At 46.3% G+C, this 19,340-nt stretch overlaps 2 protein-coding genes across 2 annotated transcripts in view; one reads left to right on the top strand and one right to left on the bottom strand.

The window, feature by feature from the left end:
* The window catches only part of LOC121003516 (zinc finger protein 208-like), a 2,651,670-nt gene that overhangs the window by 1,597,559 nt on the left and 1,034,771 nt on the right, over positions 1-19,340 (top strand). Inside the window, exon 5 of the mRNA XM_040435418.1 lies at positions 9,675-10,665. Coding sequence (XP_040291352.1) covers positions 9,675-10,665 — 991 coding nt within the window. The remainder of the gene's footprint in view (positions 1-9,674; positions 10,666-19,340) is intronic.
* The window catches only part of LOC121003540 (oocyte zinc finger protein XlCOF22-like), a 933,287-nt gene that overhangs the window by 783,023 nt on the left and 130,924 nt on the right, over positions 1-19,340 (bottom strand). The window lies entirely within an intron of this gene.

Here is a 19,340-nt window from a genome sequence, read left to right as displayed (position 1 = left end):
GGTGGGGGCCCTATCCAAAGTTTGCCCTGGGGCCCGTAGAACTCTAGTTACACCACTGTGTCCTTATACTATAGACAGAGATAATCAGGATGATCTAGTGATGATAGATAATCAGTCCTTACCTCTCCTGTGTTCTCCCCTGTCCCTTATACTATAGACAGAGATAATCAGGATGATCTAGTGATGATAATCTGTTCTCCCCTGTCCTTTTGTAGTAAACGATGATAAGCAGGGTGTTCTAGTGGTAATATAATAGATAATCAGTTCTCACCTCTCCTGTCCTTATACTATATACAGTGATAAGCAGGATGATCTAGTGGTGATAGATAATCAGTTCTCACCTCTCCTGCGTTCTCCGCTGTCCTTATACTAGGTACAGTATCTTCATGCCTGCAGTCATCCCAAAACTTCTAGACAGAACAGGAAGACAGTATTAAAGGGTTTGTTCAGGAATAAGTAACTTTTTACATGTGTCCGCAGCCTCTACTATGGAAAGAGTCATACGTACCTGCTACCCTTAGCTCCGGTTATGTGTGCCAGCTCCTGTGTGTCCATCTTCCAGTAAATGTTGTTTGCTTCCTCGCCGGCACAGGCCTGGTCACCTGCTTTACTGCAGCCAATGACTGGCTTTACTGGTGATGTGTCTCTTGTGGACATGTTACCCCTGAATCCAGTCATTGGCTGCAGCAGAGCAGATGATTATGCCCATTCCTAGGGGGTAAACAAGCCATGGACCGAAATAACTTTGACTTACCGACTTCACAGTCCTGGGGCGGCCAGCAAGGGCAACAAGTGCACAAACAATGTAATGTTATATACACACAATGTAATGTTATATACACACACAATGTAATGTTAGGGATGGAATATAAGGGCTGCTCTCCCTGCATTGCAAACTGGTTGGAATAATGAAGCAATCAGATTGGATTTATACAGGAGACCTGCAGATATTTGGGTCAGATAACTCCTGCTGTCCGGTTATTTTTGGTCCTCATTCTAATTACTGATCTTTTCAGGTCATATAAAACCTTCCACACGACTTCTCCAACCGTCTGATGACTTCTACAATATTTCTTTCACAGCTGGTGAATCCGGGTGAAGATCTGAACAATATTAATCCCCCAGAGACATATGTGAGGGGCGATGAGCAGAGCATAGAGGACATTCCTACAGATAACCGCCCAGGTGAGTAGTGACCACTAAGTAAAGCAGAGAAGACTCACAGATTCTACTCCTTCACTGGATGATACAATTTTATGTTACATTTTTAGGTTCTATCTTCTGTCCATTTTTTTACCATTATATTCACCGATTCAGCTAAAATTCTAATTAAATATGGATGGAAATGTGACAGCGTTATAGGTGATATACAGTATGTATATGATGTATATAGTCCATCCTCAGGAGAGGTCATTAATATGAGATCGGCGGCTGATTCAACTCCCGGCAGCCTTGTCGGTCAGATGTATGGAGAGGACACCGTGCTCTGCTCGCTCTTAGGCCTCTTCCTGGCCATGCAATGTGACGTTCATGGGTCATATGGCCTAGGCACAGATTAGTCCCATTCGAGTGAATGGGTCTGAGCTGCAATGCCAAGCACAGCTACTATTCAACAGACGGCGCTGTGATTGGTAAGCTGTGAGGAGGCTTTGTATTAACTGGAGCTCCGGTGAGCACTGAGGCTTCCTCAGACAGCTGATTGGTGGGGGTACAGGGACCGGACCTCTGCTGATCTCATATTGAAGACCTATGCTGAGGAAAATCTTGGAGAGCCCCTTTAATGATTGCAAATGATAAAAAACTGAAACAAAATATGCAAAACATCTCGCTTTATTCAGTATTGAGTATGAGAGCCACGTGCATAAATACATTCACTTACATGCCTTGGCATCCTACCAATGAGGTTACTAATGATTGTCTGAGGAATGTTCTGCCATGCTGAATGCATTTGGGCAAGCAAATCATCAAGATCTGTTGCTGGTACCTACAGTATCTCACAAAAGTCAGTCCACCACTCACATTTTTGTAATTATTTCATTCTATCTTTTCATGGGACAACCCTGAAGATCTGACACTTTGATACAATATAAAGTAGTCAGTGTACGGCTTGTATGACGGTGTAAATTTGGTGTGCCCTCAAAATAACTCAACACACAGCCACTAATGTCTAAACCGCTGGCAATAAAAGTGATTACACCCCTAAGTGAGAATGGCCAAATTGTGCCCAAAGTGTCAATATTTAGTGTGGCCACCATTATTTTCCAGCACTGCCTTAACTCTCTTGGGCATGGAGTTCACTAGAGCTTCACAGGTTGCCACTTGAATCCTCTTCCACTCCTCCATGACGGCATACGTCTATTTTGAAAAGACAACCCCTGGATATGGAGCTGAGAATTTCTTCGGTCGACCATGACGAGGCCTGTTCTGAGTGGTACTTGTTTTCTTAAACCACTGAATGGTCTTGGCCAACGTGCTGCAGCTCAGTTTCAGGGTGTTGGCAATCTTTTATAGCCTAGGCCATCTTTATGTAGAGCAACAATTCTTTTTTTCAGATCCTCAGAGATTTCTTTGTCACGAGGTCCCATGTTGAACTTCCAGTGAGAAGAATGAGAGAGTGTTAGAGTAGAACCTGTGTTCTTAAACCACTGTATGGTCTTGGCCACCATGCTGCAGCTTGCAATTGCTGATTGTCTGGTACCCTACACCAGGTACTTATCCACGTCCTCCTCAATGGACATCCTCCTATCCCTAACAAAAACAGAGCAGATTGTTGCTTCCACTTCTGTTCCCTCCTTTTATATGTGCAAACTGAAGCATTGCCATGTTGTCTTAAAGCTGATGAGCTTGGGCGAGAGAAGCTACATAGACCAGTTGGTAATCTGCATCAAGCAGCAAGTTTCCTTCTGGATTTCTCTCCTCCATCTACAACTGGACAACGTGGTTGGTGACAATGGCAGGAACATTGTGGCTGCACTTCATTTGGGGGAAATAACACAAGTTCCCTGCATGGCGCACATCATACATTTATGGTGCATCAATTTGTAAAAAAAAGTAATGTGGCTTGCAGATGGTGTTGGTCATGTCCAGGGGACTGTCCAGCCATTCTTATGTGGCTAAAAAGGCCCTTCTTAACGTGAAGTGACAAAATGGTCTGCCTTTGTACCGTTTGAATTCCACCTTACATATGCTGAAGCGTTGCTATGAGCAGTGTAAAGAAATTAGTGATTTACATGATGCACGAGACCACCACAGCAGAAAACATATGGTATTTTGAGCGCATGCAGTGGCAGCTCATCAGGGACATGTGTCGCATACTCAACCCCTTCGAAGAGGCCACCAGAGTAGGGACAAGCATTAACATGGCATAACCCTGATATTTATATTTGTACTAATGCTCACGCTGATGCAGGAAGGACTAGAGTAAGAATCACAACCTCCACAGCTTCCTGGGGATCCTATAGCTGATGGGAACCTGGACGGACAAAGTCGCATAAAAGAGGATGTGGAGAAGGAGAAGTTTGTGGTGCAGGGGGACATGGAGTTTTCCAGGCACAGCTAGGGAAGGAGGTTGGCGCTCGGTATGATAGATATGCTGCTGATGATGACGACGACGACATTGGCCACGACCAACCGTTTTCAATTGCACCATATTGTGTCAGTGAACACGGATCCGCTCCCATTGACTTACATTGTAAGTCAGGATGGATCTGTTTGGCTCCGCATCCCCAGGCAGACACCAAAACGCTGCAAGCAGCGTTTTGGTGTCCGCATCCAGAGTGGAAGGGAGGCGGAACGGAGGCAAACTGATGCATTCTGAACGGATCCTTATCCAATCAGAATGCATTGGGGCAAAACTGATCCATTTTGAACCGTTTGTGAGATCCCTGAAACGGATCTCACAAATGGAATTCAAAACACCACTGTGAAAGTAGCCTGAGAGTCATACACAGATTATCAGGCCAATGGGAGCAGGGTCAAATGTATTTGTTCCCTCTTCTGACTGATTCTTCAGAATTACACCTGAACTAATTTATTGAAATTTCATCTCTAGTGATATACTTTTCATAATCTTTGGATGGTGTGTACAGTATATATGAATCACACGCAATTAAAGGAGTTGCCTCATCTGAGACAATGGTGGCATATCACTAGGATATGCCACCATTGTCTGGTAGGTGCAGGTCCAACTGCTGGGACCCTTCACCTTTATCGAGAACAGAACGGGCCAAAGTGGTGGCTGGAGGACTCTGGTCCGGCCACCATCAAGAGCTCTCCCCATAGAAGTGAATGGGAGCACACTGTGCATGACCGGCCACCGTTCCCATTTACTTCTATGGGCCTGACGAAAATAGCCGAGCCAGTGCTGCGCATGCACAGTGCACCCTCCACCACTTTTGGGGGTCCAATTAGGAGATAAATGCGGGTCCCAGCGGTGGGACCCGCACCTACCAGACAATAGGGGCATATCCTAGAGAACTGACCCCACTGTCTCAGATGAGTCAACTCCTTTAATATAAATGCATGAAAAAGGAAGAGTTTATGGTGTGGACCATGCAGTTTGTTTACGTGAGAGTGACAGGACTGAGATTCGGACAGACCTCGGTGTGCACAGTGTCCTAGCTGCAGTGATGATCGGGTCACAGGATTATTCTTTGGCGCTATATGTAGTTTGTGTAATCAGGAAAGGCTGCAGGATAAGGCCTCATGCACACGACCATTGTTGTGTTCCGTTCCGCAAAATGGGGTTCCGTTGTTCCGTGATCCGTTTTTGTTTCCGTGTGTCTTCCTTTATTTTTGGAGGACCACCAGACATAAAGGAAAGTAAAAAAAAAGTCTAATACAGGTTTGCCATGCAAATGATAGGAAAAAAACGGACGCGGACCCGGATGACAATCTTGTGTGCCTCCGCGTTTTTTAGCTGTCCCATTTGACTTGAATGGGTCCGCGAACCGTTTTCCGCAAAAAATAATAGGACAGGTTATATTTTTTTGACGGACTGGAACCACGGATCACGGACGCGGATGGCAAACGGTGTATTAGCTGAGTTTTCAACTGACCCATTGAAAGTCAATGGGTCCGCAGAAAATCACGAAAATCGGACACGGAATAAAACAACGGTCGTGTGCATGAGGCCTAAGGCTACATTCACACAACAGTAAAAAATGGCACACAGCTGTTTTTAGAATTAAACTCATTGGCGCTATTCACATTGCCATTTTTTTTTAAGGCCAGTCAATTGTGGTTTTTAAAAATGGGACATGTCCTATTTGTGGCCATTCTCACCGCCAGATGGACCCCATGTAAATCAATGGGACTGTATTTACTGGGCATTTAGACAGGAGTGCATCCATGTAATCTCCGTTTAAAATGGGTACACTAGTGGAAAATGGCATTTTAGGGGTTAAAATAAACTGCCTTATCCGCTTGCACGCACAGAGGCAGTCGTTCCTCTCTTGGTGCTGAAGGACCTGTGCTACCTACTTGATGATGACATCACCATGTTCTCCCAGCATTATTGCTTAGTAGCAGATGGTAAGAGTGTAGGTCCTTTAGCACCAAATGAAGAGAGACTTTTCTCTACGTGAATGAGAGGAGTAATTTTATTTCCCCATAAAAACAAATCCCTGCGCATTATTAACATTATTAATTATTACTGATGGGGGCCACCCTGGGGAACATTACTACTAACTGGGGCCACTATGGGGGACATTATGTATACTGCAGCAGTGGCGTCACCAAGGGGGAGCCAAAGGGGGCCACGACCCCCCCCCCCCTACATCACGCTGTGCCCCCCCAACTGAGCAGCTGTTTTGTGTGTGGGGGGGGGGGGGGGCGGCGGCCGCAGGGCACAGGGAGATGAGCGCCTCCATTGCGCTCATCTCCATAGTCATCTGTATCGCCGCCCTCAGGACAGCGATACAGATGCCTGTGCTAGTGCGGCAGGGGAGGGAGAGGCGTGTCGCTTCCCCTTCCTCTGATAGGCTGCAGGCCTAGTGCCTGCAGCCTATCAGAGGCCAGCTCAGGCGCGATGACGTCATCGCGCCGCCTGAGCCATACAGCGCAGGACATCGCATCGCTGACATGGAGGTAAGTATTAGTGTTTTTTTTTTTTTTTTTTATATGTACAATAGTTTTATAGGCACATTAGGGGGGTTCTTGTTACTGGCACATTGGAGGGGGCTCTAAGCTCTTGTTACTGGGCTGGCACATGGGGGGCTCTTGTTACTGGCACATGGGGGGGGGGCTCTAAGCTCTTGTTACTGGGCTGGCACATGATAGGGGGGGCTCTTACTGGCACACTCTTGTTACTGGCACATGATGGAGGGGCTCTTGTTACTGGCACATGATGGGGGGGCTCTTATTACTGCCACATGATGGGGGGGCTCTTGTTACTGGCACATGATGGGGGGCTTATTACTGGCACATGATGGGGGGCTTTTGTTACTGGCACATGATGGGGGGGCTCTTATTATTGGTGGGCACTATAGGGGCATCTACTGAGGCCACAAAGAAGGCGTATTTTATATGGGGGGTTCTGTACAGTAGCATTTTATACTGGGACACATTATGGTGGGTACTATGGGGAAGGGGGGAGAGGAGTACTATGAGGTCATCTACGGGGGGCACTAAGAAGGGGTATTTTATACTTGCAAATTATGGGGGACACTGAGGGCATCTACTGGGGCACTATATATTGGGCATTTTATACTGGTACATTATAGGGGGCACTAGGAGGAAGGGGGGAGAGGAGCACTATGTGGGCATTTACTGGGGGCACTATATAGGGGTATTTTATACTGGCACATTATGGGGACATTAGCTCAACTGGTGGCATTACAAGGGGGTATTTTTGGCACTGTCACATTATAAGGAGAATTATTTCTACTGGGGGGGCATAATGGTGGGCTTTATTACTCCCCCATGGTATGAGCTCCCTAGTAGCAGAACCAGCCTCTCCCTGTTCTGCTGTCCCTCTGCCCCTTCTCCAAATCCTTATCATGAAATCTTTCTCATTAGGATAAAACACAACATCAGCTCCGCTGAGCCCCCCAGCCAAGTGTTGAAGTGGTGTCCGAGATCCCCAAGGGCCAAGCCAAGTAATCGTAAGTTTTCATGTGAAATATGTTTGTAATACACATATAGCATACACTGTGCCTCACAATATACAGTATACTGCTACACTGTGCCCCACAATGTACAGTATACCTCTACACTGTGCCCCACAATGTACAGTATACCTCTACACTGTGCCCCACAATGTACAGTATACCTCTACACTGTGCCACACAATGTACAGTATACCTCTACACTGTGTAGTCTGTTCTATAAGCACCATTGTTTTGTGGAGGCAGACAGAAAATAATCTGGAAGTGCCCCTCCCGAGACCAGGGGACTGCTCACAGGAGTGTTCATTTCTTCTAAACTAATCCGTATCCTCTGACCTGCAGAAATCAGCGCTCGCTCGGTAACAACTAACAGGCAGTGCCTGTAGGCTGTAGCCTGGCCCTGTTACCGAAGCTAGCTGAGTGGTGTAAGGTTAAGGTACTAGTAGAGATGAGCGGCCGCTGAATCCTGATTTAAGGTTAAAGTTACTGCAGGATATGGATTACAGATTAGAAATGTCAAATGTACACTCCTGTGAGCGGCGGGGAGGGGGATCTGTGGATGACACTGTTAGAAGGAGGTGGATCTGTGGATGACACTGTTATAGGGATGGGTATCTGTGGATGACACTGTTATAGGGAGGGGGATCTGTGGATGACACTGTCATGGGGTGGATCTGTGGATGACACATATAGCATAAGATGCTATATACGGCATGTGTCATCCACAGATCCCCCTCCATAGCAGTGTCATCCACAGATCCCCCCCCATAGCAGTGTCATCCACAGATCCCCCCCCCCCGTAGCAGTGTCATCCACAGATCCCCCCCCCCCCGTAGCAGTGTCATCCACAGATCCCCCTCCCTATAACAGTGTCATCCACAGGCAACTAGGACATGTAGAAATCTGAGTGATTGTTTTTTTTTTTTTTAACCACAGACAGCAGGACTTTTCTTCCCTGTTGCGGTTTTAGGTATTGGGTAAAGTATCGCAGCATTTCTAAGCATACTTGTGTAAATGTATCGTTGTTATAGCTGCCACACGTCCCCCCCCCCCCCCCCCCCCAATTTTTTTTTTGAATAATTGGTAATTTGGTAATTAAATAGAAAAAGCTAATAAAAATCCTCTAAATAATCATCAAATAATGGTCGTTGAAAATGGATGCAAAACATCCAGACGACCAAGAAAGGGATGCAAAAATGGCCATAAAAAACGGAATGTGTCCATTTTTCATGTTTTTTTTTTTTTTTGCTGTTGTGTGAATGTAGCCTTAAAGGGAACCTGTCACCAGGATTTTGTGTATAGAGCTGAGGTCATGGGTTGCTAGATGGCCGCTAGCATATCCGCAATACCCAATCTCCATAGCTTTGTGTGCTTTTATTGTGTCAAAAAAACAATTTGATACATATGCAAATTAACCTGAGATGAGTCCTTTCCCTGAGATGAGTCAGGAACAGGGCTCCTCTCAGGTTAATTTGCATATGTATCAAATCGTTTTTTTGACACAATAAAAGCACACAAAGCTATGGGGATTGGGTATTGCGGATATGCTAGCGGCCATCTAGCAACCCATGACCTCAGCTATATACACAAAATCCCGGTGACAGGTTCCCTTTAAGAGGTCATACAACAAATTCTCACCATTGAACACCACATATTTCCTTCCTGCCGGTCAATAAAGACTCCAAGATATCATGACCCAGGTGACTGCATGTTATCAATAGTTATTATATCTCAAGGAAAAAAACATGTTGAGGAGCTCCCCAATGATCAGTGATGGCTTACCGTGCTTCCTACTGGCCAATTTAATCTCCTCCCTCCCACCGGGTCCAGCTGCTGTATCTGTCATCCATTATAGCCCAGGTCACGTTCCCCGGCCTGCACTCTCCCCAGCAGCAGGTGTGATACAGTGATGTCATTGTACCTGCTGGGCTGAGAGGGAGAGCGCACAGACCAGAGATAATCCCCCGACCTGTGCGCTCTCCTCAGCTCAGCAGGAGAGATGACGTCATCACATCACGTCTGCTGCTGGGAAGAGCATGATGTGCTCGGTATTACTTTATTAATTTTATTCATAGTACAGGAGCTTTACTGATGTAAAGGGGACCTAAGGGACAGTACTACTGTAGGGGGCGCACAAAGGGGACATAACTACTGTGTGGACATTCTACTGAGTGGGGGCACTTAGGGAGCATCAGTACTGTTAAGAGGGCACTAAGGAGGAATTTCACTGTGAAAGGAACACTGAGAGGAGATAACTATTGTGTGGGGCACTAAGGGGGCATTCAGCACCTCTTGTCCAGTGCTAGGAAATTTATTTATAAATGACTGATTGGGTGGGGGTTGCAGGGAAGTTGCTCAAGGTGAGGGCCAACCATTTCTAGTTATGCTTCTTGGTCTACTATTAGATTGTGGTCTGTTTGGCCACCACTGTTTTAGTCAATTCATACTTGAATTTTACTCCATGTCTTGTACTTTCTGTGGATTATTTTAATATGTAAATGTTATAAAATTTCAATACAATTTTATGGTATATTATTCATTAATAATAAAATGTTTTATTGTTGGCAGATGACTGTACCAGGAACTTAGAGAAACATCTGATATCTTCAGATTTTGAAGTAGATGAATGTCGCATCACACGAGATACATTTGACGAGCATACCAATATCCAAGATATACCCTCATCCAATCACAGCCACAATGCATCATTTGATTCTTTTAAACAGGTCCGATCTTCTGATTCATCACAGACTGTAATACAGAAAAGTCGCCGAAGAGGTGTTAAACATCAAACAGCTCATGTAAGAGGGAAGCCATTTTCATGTTCAGAATGTGGAAAATGTTTTAGATTTATATCTCATATTGTTAGACATGAGAGAACTCACACAGGGGAGAAGCCATATTCTTGTTCAGAATGTGGGAACTGTTTTGTCCACAAATCAACTCTTGATGCCCATCAGAGAATTCACACAGGGGAGAAGCCATTTTCATGTTCAGAATGTGGTAAATGTTTTAATCGGAAATCAGTTCTTGTTATACATCAGAGAAATCACACAGGGGAGAAGCCATTTTCATGTTCAGAATGTGGGAAATGTTTTCACCAAAAATCACATCTTGTTATACATCAGAGAAATCACACAGGGGAGAAGCCATTTTCATGTTCAGAATGTGGGAATTGTTTTAAGAATAAAACAGGTCTTGTTATACATCAGAGAAATCACACAGGGGAGAAGCCGTTTTCATGTTCAGAATGTGGGAATTGTTTTAAGAATAAAACAGGTCTTGTTATACATCAGAGAAATCACACAGGGGAGAAGCCGTTTTCATGTTCAGAATGTGGGAAATGTTTTAAGCAGAAACCAGCTCTTGTTAGACATGAGAGAATTCACACAGGGGAGAAGCCATTTTCATGTACAGAATGTGGGAAATCTTTTAAGAATAAATCAGATCTTGTTAGACATGAGAGAATTCACACAGGGAAGAAGCCATTTTCATGCGCAGAATGTGGGGAATGTTTTAAGAAAAAATCATCTCTAGTTAGACATCAAAATACTCACATATAAAAGAAGCCATGTTCATGCTTAGCCCTTTAGTGACCACCAATACGTGTTTTTTTTGGTGGTCACTGTCTTTATTCCGTCAGATACTCCTTTTTACAGGGAGATTTAACAGCACTTTGCTTTCAGTTACCAGAGGTAGCCGAGGGCTTGGAGCGATGATTAGGACCGCTGTGAGATCTCCCCAAACAAACATGGTCTCCTGTATTGAATGAATACTGATAATCAAAGGACAGTTAAAAAGTGAAACTAAGTTTTATATATTGTAGGAAGGAACAAGAGGCCATCATTGATAGTGGTATGTGTCACCGAGTTTCCTGACCTCTGTGAGGTAAGAGCCGGTTTTTCTCAAGTGTCAGTATTGCAGATTGCCGTCTGACACTTCAGCAGTTTAGTATGGCTGTATAGCTGACCCGAGACGGCTTTTACTGGGAGTAGCCAAAGTGCTGGGTGGGTTGCTACTCCCCACGTTCCAGGCCGGGTCTTGGCAGGCTTAAAAAGCAGTCAGCACTATCAGGTGGTGTGGATTTTACCTCCATCTGACAGTGAAGCTGTGGAGCCCTGTGTGCTGAAAGCTGAAGACTGCAAACAGGCGTGCAGGCCGCCTGGAAGACTGCTAGTGAACTTTTCTGTGGCTGAGCATTCAGCCGGGTGTGAACTGACACCTAGGATTCCAGGTGAACATTGTTTTGTTTTGCTGTGTATGAACAAACACAAAGATTGTTATGTTTTGCTGAGTGTGAATACAACACTGAAGTTTGATTTACAACCTGGTTCCTTGCCTCTATACTGCGTCCGCTAACTTGTCTACCAGAGCAAATCTCCACAATATATATATATTCTCTAAACAAATGTTTGGTGAGAGAAAAAAAAAAATTGCTTCCCAAAGTTACCACCCAGCCTGTGTTCGGTTTGGGGCCCCTCCATTCCTGTAAATCTGCAAATAAAGGAGCCTATGTGAATGTCCAAAAATAGAGCTGGATTCCCACAATAACTAGTGTCCAGACATGTGGAAAAAGGGGCTTCATTCACACTTGTAAATGGCCAGTTACTTGCAGTCAAGTGGAATGACAGAGAGGATGTCTACAGGCTTTCCACTGAGCATGAGGACAGCACAGGGGTAGTAATAGAGAGAGGGGCACCACTGATAAGAGTAAGTTTGTCTGCGTGACACATCGTAAATCTATGGGAATAGTTTGCCTTTCAACCATACCTGGTGAAGCACAAAACCAGGGCCTGATATAAAAAAAAAAAAGATAACGATCTACCTATTCCATCCCCGGTCTGTTCTACCCCTATAAGTATTTGTAACATTAAAAAGAAATGGGCATTACATCAAATATGGACTTGTCAGGAAACAGTCAGCTCTAGTCTTACTGGACACATTTCATCAGTAATGTGCAAGTTCTCCCAACTAGTGACCTAGGCTAGGATTGCCTCATTACATAGAAGCCATTACTCATCCTCCTAAAGGAATATCATCTTAATCTGTACACCCTGACCAAAATGTACCTGTAGATAAATCCAACAAGTGGGGTCCCCGCCACCCCTGTATTTGTAGAAGTCATGTGGTTCACTCATCTCACATGAATTTACCAACGGGTGAATCCTTGATTATTTTTTATTGTATGTCCCACCAGCTCTGGATTGTTTAGTTTTATAATTGAAAACATGATATAAAATATATTTATTGAATATGTTAAATTTTTTATTATTTTGTTTCCTATGACTACTCCCATTTCTTTTATTGTATGGTGATTGTCACTTCTTAGTGGTAGTTTGCCGTGCATGCTGGTTGCCAGTGGCAGCGTGTTGCTGTATTGCATGCATGTGCATTTCCCCTTTAAGGCTGTCTTCCTTCCCATTTTGGTAAGCACGGGGTTAAGAGGTGTGTAAGGTGGACCTGGGTGTGGCCTCATGGCTCTTATGTTCTGTGCTGTGAGCCTGTGTTCAGTCTGTCTTCAGTGTCTTGTGGAGCTGGTGCTATTTCATCTGCCCAGTCCTTGAGGGCCACCTTATGGTACATCAATGTCTCCAACGATGTCTTCTTTATGTCCCCTCCATTTTCCCTACCATACCTGTTATGTTTGGTGTGGGTATATGTTCTGGGGTTGTTGTATGTCTAGTTGTTGTTCCGTGTCTGGTTAGTGTTTGGTGTATTCTGTCCTGCATGGATGCTAGATGTTCCCCTGTTTGTCTGTTCTGGGACGGAAGTGACGTGAGCAGGATGCAGCGTTCCGGCTGGCTAAAAGCCGAGCACAGGGATTCTGATGGAGCCGCGCACCCAGCAGAACGACGAAGGTGTCCAACGGCAGTTTTCGGCCCCAAAATGTCCGGAACGGTGCGCTCTCCCAAGGAGTCGGACCCGCTACTGCCAGCAACCGTGAGCTCCCCTCTGGGGAAAGAGTTTCTAATTTATGGTCAGGGAGTCTCTTTGATTTCCCTCTCCTCTGGCTGTGGGATTATATGGGCAGTATTTCCTTGGCCCCTTTAACTTTATACATCCTTTTTTCTTTTAGGTCTCCAAGGAGGCACAAAAGAAAATTAAGAGATCCCTTAAGTGCATTTCCTGTAATGCCCGGCTTCCTGATAATTACTCCAAGAAGATATGTAAAGCCTGCATTTCCAATATTGTCCGTGATGAAGCTCCTTCTCTGAAAGACGAACTTAGAACAATGATTCAAGAAGAGATACGGTCATCTTTGTCTCATTTATCTTCCAATCCTGTGGACACTCCCCACCCCAAAAAGAATAGGCCCAGATCCCCCTCATCCTCCGATTCTGAGGCTGTGTTAGACGACGTTCCGTCGGTCAAGTCGCAGGAGGAGTGGGAGTGGGACTCGGACGCAGGTTCGTCTGACAGTAACCGTAGGTTTTATTTTTCCATGGAGGACATGTCGGATCTCCTAAAAGCTGTTAGATCAACTATGTGGGTGGAAGAGCTACAGAGAAGTCATTCTATCCAGGAGGAAATGTTTGGGGGCTTACGGGTTAAGAAAACCCGTGTGTTCCCTATTAACGAGAATATTAGGGACATGATTCTGGAGGAGTGGTCTGACCCTGAAAAACGTTTAGGGGTCTCCACCGCCTTCAAGAATTAATTATTATTCGATCCTGTGGAGTCCAAAATTTTTAATGAGATCCCTAAGATCGATGTCCAAGTGGCAAAGGTGAATAAGAAAACATCCCTTCCCTTTGAGGGTGCTTCCCAGTTAAAGGATCCCATGGACAAGAAAGCCGACAGCCTCTTAAGGAAGTCATGGGATTCCGCAATGTTTAACATCAAATCTAATATCGCGGCAACCTCCGTGGCCAGATCCATATTCCTCCGGCTTAGTGAATTAGAGGATCATATTAAAAATAAAACCCCTAGGGAGGAGATCCTAAATTCCATACCCCTCCTAAAATCGGCCACTGCCTTCCTGGCTGATGCCTCGGCCAAGTCAGTCCGTTTCTCAGCTAGGGAGGGTGCCCTCTCCAACGCCGCCAGAAGAGCGCTCTGGATGAAATGCTGGTCAGGGGATAAAAGATCTAAAATGAAGCTCTGCTCCATACCATTCTCGGGAGAGTATGTGTTCGGAACCGTATTGGATAAAATCTTAGAAAGGGCCTCCGATAAAAAGAAGGGTTTTCCTGAAGATCGGCCCTATAAACGCCGCTATCCCTTTTGTTTGTCTTCAAATCAAGACAGACCTTACAGGGGGAAAGGGAAGACCGGGCGCTGGAGCTACCCCAAAGGGGGTAAAGGAAGGGGTTTCCCTACCTCCCACTCTAAACCCAACGAAAAACAATGACGCCACAGTGGGGGGAAGGCTCTCAAATAGAGTTAAGCGGACACCTGGATGTTCGGGTTCGACGGGTTCGGCCGAACTTCAGAAAAAAGTTAGAGTTTGGGACCCGAACTTGACCCCGAACCCCATTGAAGTCAATGGGGACCCGAACTTTTGAGCACTAAAATGGCTCTAAAAATGTCATGGAAAGGGCTAGAGGGCTGCAAATGTCGTCAAAATGTGGTTAAGAGCATGGCAAGTGCTCTGCAAACAAATAGGGAATGACTTAAAATAACATAAAATACGTAAAAATTAAAAATAATAATCTTGATCTAGGAGGACCAGGTCCATATGGAGTAGGAGGTTGAGGAGGCGGTGGATGGGGCGGTGAAGGTGGAGGAGGTAGCTTACACTGCTTTTTGGTTTAAAATGTATTTTTATTTTTTTAAATTAGGGTACACCCCAAAACATTGGAAAATATAACCCTCCAGTCGTGCTAAACACACGTTCAGACAATACACCGGCTGCAGGGCAGGCCAGCACCTCCAAGGTGTAAAGGGCAAGCTCAGGCCATGTGCCCAATTTGGAGAGCCAGAAGTTGCAGGGGCTGACCCCTGTTAGTTAGTTCATGAAGGCGTGTGCATACTTACTGCCCCACCATGTCACACGTCCCCATGATGTTCACGATCCAATTTGATATCTGCTCTATCAACTTTCGATGTTCTTTTATGCGCCTACCATGGTGATCACGGGTGGCGGGGAATCAGGGTTCCAGGTCGGAGAGGGAGCGTGAGAAAAAGAGGCCTAATTTAAGGGAGATAAATTTGCAAAAAAATTTGGGGATCGAGCAGAATTGTGGGAAAAGCTATTGAGGCGGAAATGTGGGACAAGGTATTGAAGCTTAAATGTGGTGAAACTTGTTTAAGTTTAAGCATTGAATCAAAGGAGGTGGAACGCATCAATTAAAGAAGCATTTCAGAAATTTTATTCCCTGTAGCCTATGCAGAGCAGGGGTTTATTCACGTCTAAAATTGTATAATGTCAACCCAAGAATGTAACAAAAAAATTACAGAAATTAATTAACCTGTCTACTTGGTAGAGCAGGGGTCTATGACAGAAAACAATTGTTTATTGTCACCCAAAAATGTAAAATAAAAATTATTGAAATTTATTAAGCGGTCAACTAGGTAGAGGAGGGGTATATTACACCCAAAAATTGGTGAATTTGACCATAAAATGTAACTGACAATATTATTTTATTTTTAACCTGTCTACTAGGTATAGCAGTGATACTATACACCCAAAAATTGGTTAATTTCACCAAAACATGTAACATTTTATTTATTTATTTTACCGGTCTAATAGGGATAGCAGTGGTATTATACACGAAAAATTGGTGAATTTCACCCGAAAATGTTAATGACAAATAAGTGAAATGATATAAAATAAAACGTACACAAAAAAAAAAAAATTGATTTATGAGGTAGAGTTCCATATGGAGTAGGAGTTTGAGGAGGCGGTGGACGTAGCGGAGTAGGTGGAAGCGGCGGTGGAGGAGGACGAGATAGCCAACACAGGTTTTTGGTTTTAATTAAATTTTTTCAAATTAGGGTACACTCCAAAAGAGTGTGTAATATCCAAAATACAAACATGAGCAATTGCGCTGCAGTATAACAATGGCTGGTTAGTGCCGGTATGCATGTCTATTCTGGACAAGGTACGGACAAGTCCTGAGGGATCCATGCCTGGTTCATTTTAATGAACGTGAGCTTGTCCACATTGGCTGTGGACAGGCGGCTGCGCTTGTCTATGATGATGCCCCCTGCCATGCTAAACACACGTTCAGATAATACACTGGCTGCAGGGCAGGCCAGCACCACCAAGGCGTAAAGGGCAAGCTCAGGCCATGTGCCCAATTTGGAGACCCAGAAGTTGAAGGGGGCAGACGCGTCATTCAGTATGTGTAGGTGTGTGCACACATACTGCTCCACCATGTTGGTGAAATGCTGCCTCCTGCTAAGACGTTCCATATCCGCTGGTTGTGGCGTGCTGACAAAGCTTTTCCACATTTCGGCCATGCTAACCCTGCCTTCTGAGGTGCTGGCGGTGCCCCAGCTGTGTTGGCGACCTCGTCCTATGCCTTCGCCTGCTGCTTCCACTGTGCCCCCGCTGTCAGGTAGGAATGCCACCAGCAGCGCGTCTGACGATCACGCTCCAGTGACGGCATTAAGGACGGTACGTTGTCCTTGTAACGGGGATCCAGCAGCGTGGCCACCCAGTAATCAGCACAAGTTAGAAGGTGGGCAACTTGGCGGTCGTTGCGGAGACACTGCAGCATGTAATTGCTCATGTGTTCCAGGCTGCCCAGAGGCAACGAAAAGCTGTCCTCTGTGGGAGGTGTATCGTCTGTATCCCCCCATCCACGCACCAGTGATGGCCATGAGCTGGTCTGGGTGCCACCATGCTGTGAACATGGTTCCTCCTACTCCATCTCCTCATCCTCTAGAACTGTGCCCTGGCTGGACAATTGTGTACCTTGGGTTTGTGGGTGCAGGAACCCACCCTCGGAGCCACTTGGGAATGACTGGCCGGAAACCCTACGAAATGATCCCTCTTCCTCCTCCTCCTGTGCCACATCCTCTTCCATCATCGCCAGTAGCGTTTTTTCAAGGAGGCATAGAAGTGGGATAGTAACTCTGAGAACGGCGTTATCGGCACTGGCCATGTTGGTGAAGTACTCAAAACAGCGCAACAAGGAACACAGGTCTCGCATGGAGGCCCAGTCATTGGTGGTGAAGTGGTACTGTTCCGCCGAGCGACTCACCCGTGCGTGCTGCAGCTGAAATTCCACTATCGCCTTATGCTGCTCGTACAGTCTGGCCAGCATGTACAAGGTGGAGTTCCTCCTTGTGGGCACGTCGCATATGAGGCGGTGAGCGGGAAGGCCGAAGTTACGCTGCAGCGATGACAGGCGATCAGCAGCAGGGTGAGAACGCTGAAAGCGCGCACAGACGGCCCACAGTTTATGCAGCAGCTCTGACATATCGGGGTAATTTTTAAGGAATCTGCACTACCAAATTCAGCACATGCGCCAGGCAAGGGATGTGCGTCAAACCAGCTAGTCCCAGATCTGCTACAAGATTTCGCCCATTATCACACACCACCAGGCCGGGCTTGAGGCTGACTGGCAGAAACCACTCATCGGTCTGTTGTTCAAGGCCCATCCATAGCTCCTGCGCGGTGTGGGGTTTGTCCCCCAAACAGATACGTTTTAATACTGCCTGCTGTCGTTTACCCCTGGCTGTGCTGAAGTTGGTGGTGAAGGTGTTATGCTGACCGGATGAGGAGCTGGTAGAGGATGAGGAAGCAGAGTAGGAGGAGGAAGCAACAGGAGGCAAACTGAAGCGCCCTGCAATCCTCGGTGGTGGAAGGACATGCGCCAAACTGCTATCCACCTCAGGCCCAGCTGCCACTGCATTTACCCAGTGTGCTGTTATGGAGATATAACATCCCTGACCGTGCTTACTGGTCCACGTATCCGTAGTCAGGTGCACCTTGCCACAGATGGCGTTGCGCAGTGCACACCTGTTTTTGTCCCCTACTTGGTTGTGCAGGGAAGGGATGGCTCGCCTGGAAAAAGAGTGGCGGCTGGGCACGACATACTGTGGGACAGCCACCGCCATAAGGCCTTTAAAACTATCCGTCTCCACCAGAAGGAATGACAGCATTTCAAAGGCCAGTAATTTAGAAATGCTGGCATTCAGGGCTAGGGATCGCGGATGGATGATGGAGAGCTGAACGCTTCCGTGGGACATTTGTAGAGATGCTTGGTGACCCAGGTGTTGGTGTTGCTGGCAGATCCTCTGTTTGCGGGGTGGCAGGTGGCATGGTCACTCCAGAGATGGAGGAAGAGGCCGAGACTGCAGCAGGAGGAGCCAGAGACCTTTCTTGGTTTTTGAGGTGTCTACTCCACTGCAGCTCGTGCTTTGCACTTAGATGCATGGTCATGCAGGTTGTGCTCAGGTTGAGAACGTTTATGCCTCGCTTCAGGCTCTGATTGAACAGCGTGCAAACCACTCGTGTCTTGTCGTCAGCACATTGTCTGAAGAACTGCCACGCCAGGGAACTCCTTGGAGCTGGCTTTGGTGTGCTCGGTCCCTTGCTGTGGTGGGCAGTAGGAGGCGTACTGTCTAGAGGATGGCCGCTCCGCTTTTGCACCCTGCTCCCTCTTCTGCTGTGCTGGTGGCTCTGTGCGACCACCGCCTCTTCCTCCGAACTGCATAGGTCACTCGCATGACCTTGATTCCATGTGGGTCTCTTCCACCCAGTCTTCATCCCTGCCTTCCTGGTCGGTCTGCACACTTTCGAAAGCCCCAGCAGTTGGCACCTGTGTTTCGTCATCATCCGAGACGTGCTGCAATGGTCTTCCCATGTACTCATCTTGAAAAATAAGTGGTTTTGCATCGGTGTACTCAATCTCTTCCACTTCTGGGGCAGGGCTAGATGGATGGCCCTGGGAAACCCTGCTAACAGAGTCATTAAAAAGCAGAAGAAACTGCTGCATGACTTGGGGCTCAGACTGCTTGGCTGATTTGCAAGGGGGTGAGGTGAAAGACTGATGGACATCGGCTGCAGGTGCCAACTGTGGTCTTTCAGCAGGAGACTGGGTGGGAGACAATGTGAAGGAACTGGATCCACTGTCAGCAACCCAATCTACTATCGCCTGTACTTGTTTAGGCCTCACCATTCGTAGAGCCGCATTAGGCCCGACCAAATACTGCTACAGGTTCTGTCGCCTACTCGCATCTGAGGAAGGGGTTTCACTTGTGCGTGTAGCTGGCACAGATCGACCACGTCCTCTCCCTGCAACAGGAGCTCCACCAGCAGCACCACCACCTGGGCCACAT

The sequence above is a fragment of the Bufo bufo genome, chromosome 6 (assembly GCF_905171765.1).
Source record: "Bufo bufo chromosome 6, aBufBuf1.1, whole genome shotgun sequence".
Classification (NCBI taxonomy): domain Eukaryota; kingdom Metazoa; phylum Chordata; class Amphibia; order Anura; family Bufonidae; genus Bufo; species Bufo bufo.
The sequence above is the reverse complement of the archived record's forward strand: the minus strand, read 5'-3'. Positions and strand labels throughout refer to the sequence as shown.